Source organism: Olea europaea, chromosome 19 (assembly GCF_002742605.1).
Source record: "Olea europaea var. sylvestris chromosome 19, O_europaea_v1, whole genome shotgun sequence".
Classification (NCBI taxonomy): Eukaryota; Viridiplantae; Streptophyta; class Magnoliopsida; order Lamiales; family Oleaceae; genus Olea; species Olea europaea.
In genome coordinates this window covers 3,016,967-3,021,054 of record NC_036255.1, presented here as the reverse complement: position 1 = coordinate 3,021,054, position 4,088 = coordinate 3,016,967, and the positions used below count along the sequence as shown (strand labels likewise).

At 40.2% G+C, this 4,088-nt stretch overlaps 1 protein-coding gene across 1 annotated transcript; it reads right to left on the bottom strand.

Moving 5' to 3' along the window:
- Positions 1-1,278: 1,278 nt before the first annotated feature.
- Positions 1,279-3,761, bottom strand: LOC111368506 (isocitrate lyase). Its single transcript, XM_022989774.1, has 3 exons — positions 3,627-3,761; positions 1,707-3,309; positions 1,279-1,614 (listed from the first exon to the last, which is right to left on the bottom strand). The coding sequence occupies exons 1-3, from the start codon at positions 3,654-3,656 to the stop codon at positions 1,517-1,519; spliced, it is 1,731 nt and encodes a 576-aa protein (XP_022845542.1). The 5' UTR covers positions 3,657-3,761; the 3' UTR covers positions 1,279-1,516.
- Between the last annotated feature and the right edge of the window lie 327 nt (positions 3,762-4,088).

Genomic DNA, 4,088 nt, shown 5'->3' with positions numbered 1-4,088 from the left:
GAACAGAGCCTTTCGGTACCTAAAACAAAGGCAACGAGATGCGTTCTCGTCGTCTCTCTGATGCTTAAGTCAGACCGGTAATTTATACGATAACGTATACTAAAATAGTATGTAAAAGCATACCTGCATAATGAACTTGGGTCATGTATTTATAGAAATAGGTAGTGTACTCCTAGTAGGATTGAATTAGTTGGATGTTCTTATCCAATAGAGTCCTACTTGAGAAGAGTATTTTATTTGTGATATAATTGCATTACCAATGATGCTATTATTGATATAGAGTTCTTGTGGATGTAGGAGTCTTCAGTTGAGGTGTTTGAATCATATTAGAGTTCTTAGAAGTTTCAGACTTCTTACGAGCTTGACAAAAAGGGGGTTCGGTATGACGGGAACAGCTCGAGGACTCATGAACCCCTTATATTAAAAGGATGCTCGAGGACTTATGCCCGAGGACACTACCGACGAGATCGCGATGATGCAAGTCACCACTCCTCGGGTGTATTACCCCGAGGACTATGTCACCCTGAGGACTATGCGCCCCAACCATGTGATGAGCAAGACCCTATGAGTTCTTGGGAGAATCACCTCGGGAGGTTGCCAAAAGTGACTACATCAGAGCGTATTAATTATATATATATATTAGGGTAGTGAGCCTAAATTTTCCATGTCAAAATGGAGCAGCCTATCACGTCAATAGTGTCCTACCCTTTTGCCCGCCAGGTCAGTGGAAATAAGTCTTTGAGGCCCTTTGGCCGGCTGGGCTGGCCCTATTGTTTCCAGAAAACTTCTTGTGCAAATATGCAAGGGATACCAAAAAATAAAAAATAGAATTTTTAATTTTTTTCTTTCAAAAACTTATAATTTTTAACACAATTTATGATCCAATGAACATAAAGCAATAGGTATTATTTTTATCATCATGCATTAAGCATCCATCAAATTGCCACACATGCCCTATTCGTCTAATTTAATTATTTTCTTTGTCTTCCTAATGACATTACCTGTATTATTATGTGCGCCAAATTCTATATACTTCTCAAAGGTGAAAAAACTCAATTGGTAACTGAACTCACGGGCAGGTTCCAATTTGTTTTAATTTAGTCTTCCAACCTTAAGATTTGTTTCATATTGATCACTTTTACTATTAAGTTGTTCCAAATGAAGTTTTGTTTCGCATTCGTTTTCAAAATTAATGTTCGATTTCATGTGTCAAATGACTACATATATTGCCATATATCGGAGAAGAGACTCATTTCGTAAATTGCACTTGTAACACAATTACAAAAATAAATTGCATTTATAACATGAACCAACATACATGTCTTTCTTTTATGAAAACGCTTCACATAGCAAGAAACAAGAATAGAAAACATAAAGATTGTAGGCCAAATCATGCCCAGAATTACACAATCAACAATGGTATTATTCTACCACGAAACAAATTTATTTTACTTGATTTCACAATTGAAATTAAAGAAACTTCTCTAGCTCCCACAAACCATATTCAGGATGTGATTCACATTCTGGCTTTCGCGATTACGACGCTGCCATTGGTTGCCAAAGGTGTCGTTCCCGGCCTCGTCCATGTCTCTTGAAATTGTTCTTCAGTCACCCCTGCAAAGCCAAAAGATATCAAAATTTACAATATATAACAAGAAAATTTGGTTAAAAAATCTTGAGACAAATAAGGAGAGAACGCAAATTGCCTTTGCCCATAGCAGCAGTTGAAGTGATTCCTCCCTGGACAGTCCTCAAGACTCTGTCATAGTAATTTGCACCAGACCACTTCTGATGAGCCAATGTGTCAACTCCGTGTTTCCTCTCCTCCCTCTGGATTTTCTCGACATATGCCAACATTCCCCGTCGTGCAAAATCTTTAGCAAAAGTATCGATAATGAGGGCGTCAGCGTGGAACCCGGCAAGTGTAATGAACTGCCAACAATAGCCTAGTTTGGCAATCCTCGGAATGAAATCTATCATCTGCTGATCGTTCATTCCAGACGCGTCCCAGTTGAAAGAAGGGGATAGATTGTAAGCCAGCATTATCTGTGGGTGCATAGCCTTGACACCCTCGGCGAATTTGGTGCATTCGACCAAGTCAGGGCTTGAGGTTTCCATCCAGATTAGATCAGCGTGTGGAGCGAAAGCCAAGCCACGGACAATTGCTGCCATTACAGAGCCCTTGAACCTGTAGAACCCTTCTCTGGTTCTTGGCAAATCCCAGTCCCAGAAGAGATTGGTTAGGCCTAGTCTCTCAGCAATCTCTCGCCCTTGATAATTCGAGAGACATTTGTCATAACTCGAGTGGTTCGTCCAGTCATTCAATCTCCTCTTCTTCTCAGCTTCTCCAATGTTCAAATTCCTGATAGCATCAACAACACATTCTGAAAAAGTCTTCAACTGTGCCATTGCCAGCCAGTTGTCCTCGATCGTCTGAAGTTCCGACCCTGTTTTGCCAGCTGCCATTGCCTCTGCTAGCAGAGTAGCTAAAGGCTTCCCTTTAAGATTCGGGTTCGTTACACCCAAAATGAACTGATGATCCCATGTATCGACATTGGTTTGGATCAACGTCGCTGCAACAGCATCGGTACGAGCCACCAAAACAGTTTCAACGCCCATAATATCAAACTGCAACCTCGCAGCTACTAGCCTATTGATGTGTTCACTGACCGCCACAAGCACCTTGCCAGCCATGTGCCCACATTTTTTTGTTACGGAGGACTGATCCTCGATGTGGACCCCGGCTGCACCACGCTCGACAAACAACTTGCAGAGCTTGACAGTAGCAGTAGCGCCACCAAATCCGGTATCACCATCTGCAATAATTGGCTTCAAGTAGTCGATGTACGGAGTCCTCGCCCTCTCTTCCCTGCTCATGTTCATCCTTGCCTCTCTTTGCTTCCGATCATGATATTGCTGCGCGAAGAAAAGATGCTCAACTTTGTTGGGGACAGTATCGTAGGGATAATCAGCAAGATCAGGGCCTGGTTCATTGCTGCTCGTGTGAGTGGACGAGCATTGCCAACCGGAGACATAGATCGTGTCCAAATGCTTAGCCATCATTGTAACTTGCACAGGATCAAGTGAACCAAAGGTTCTTGATGCTGTGCCATTGGCTTGGTGTGTTTTGAGAGTCCTCCAGAGTTTCTTGGCCAATTCATTCGATCCGTAATTCTGCTGGAGATTACCGCGCAGTGCTACGACATCTCTTGCTGAATACGGCCTTCGGGTGAGCTTGAATCTCTCTGAGTTCCACCATGCTTGCACCTCTGCTACTTCTGCTTCAAATCTTCCTTCTTCTTCCATAATCTGTTCGGTCAAATTCAATTGATTATTATGCAAATGCATAACCAAAATTTCACCAATTTATCATCCAAATTTTAGTATTCACACTGCATGTCTCCGGTACACAACACTGGACATGACAATGATAATATAATAAACAAGATTTTAATTTATTTTTCTTCCATAATACTATCCTCTGTATTAAGCATGCTATAGAATCCGAAAATAATTCGGGTTAATAGACAAAGATCTAAGGTCATTTTCTTATCAACCAGCGAAAATTGGAAATATTTCAGTATCATTAACAAAAACAAAATCAGAAACTAGCTGCATAATCTTACCATTGAAGGTACTGAGAAAGATGCAGCCATGGCTTGAACGCGATTGTATATACAATATTTTTTCAATACAATTTGTGTTATGAAAAAATTGATGCCAAGTAGCTCAATTTATAACAGTTGAAGGGATAACATTTCAAGAAAATGGGTATCCAGAAAAAGATAAGAAAAAACAAAACCCAAGAAAAACTCCAATTCTTCCTTTAATTTAATCTTATCTATTTATTATCATCGAGATAGAACTTGGAAAAATTGGACGTGTAACTGCAGGCAGGCAGGCAGGCACGTAGGGAATGGCGGTTCCTCGAACATCACATGCTTATTTCATAACGAGTTTTGTCTAGTTCCTCTTACGTGACATCATTATAATTTTATTTTTTTATTTCAAAAAGTGGTGTTAGTTTCAATTTTGCTTGATGAAATTTCAATAAAATCGTCACTCAACTTTAATTTATTTTAAATATT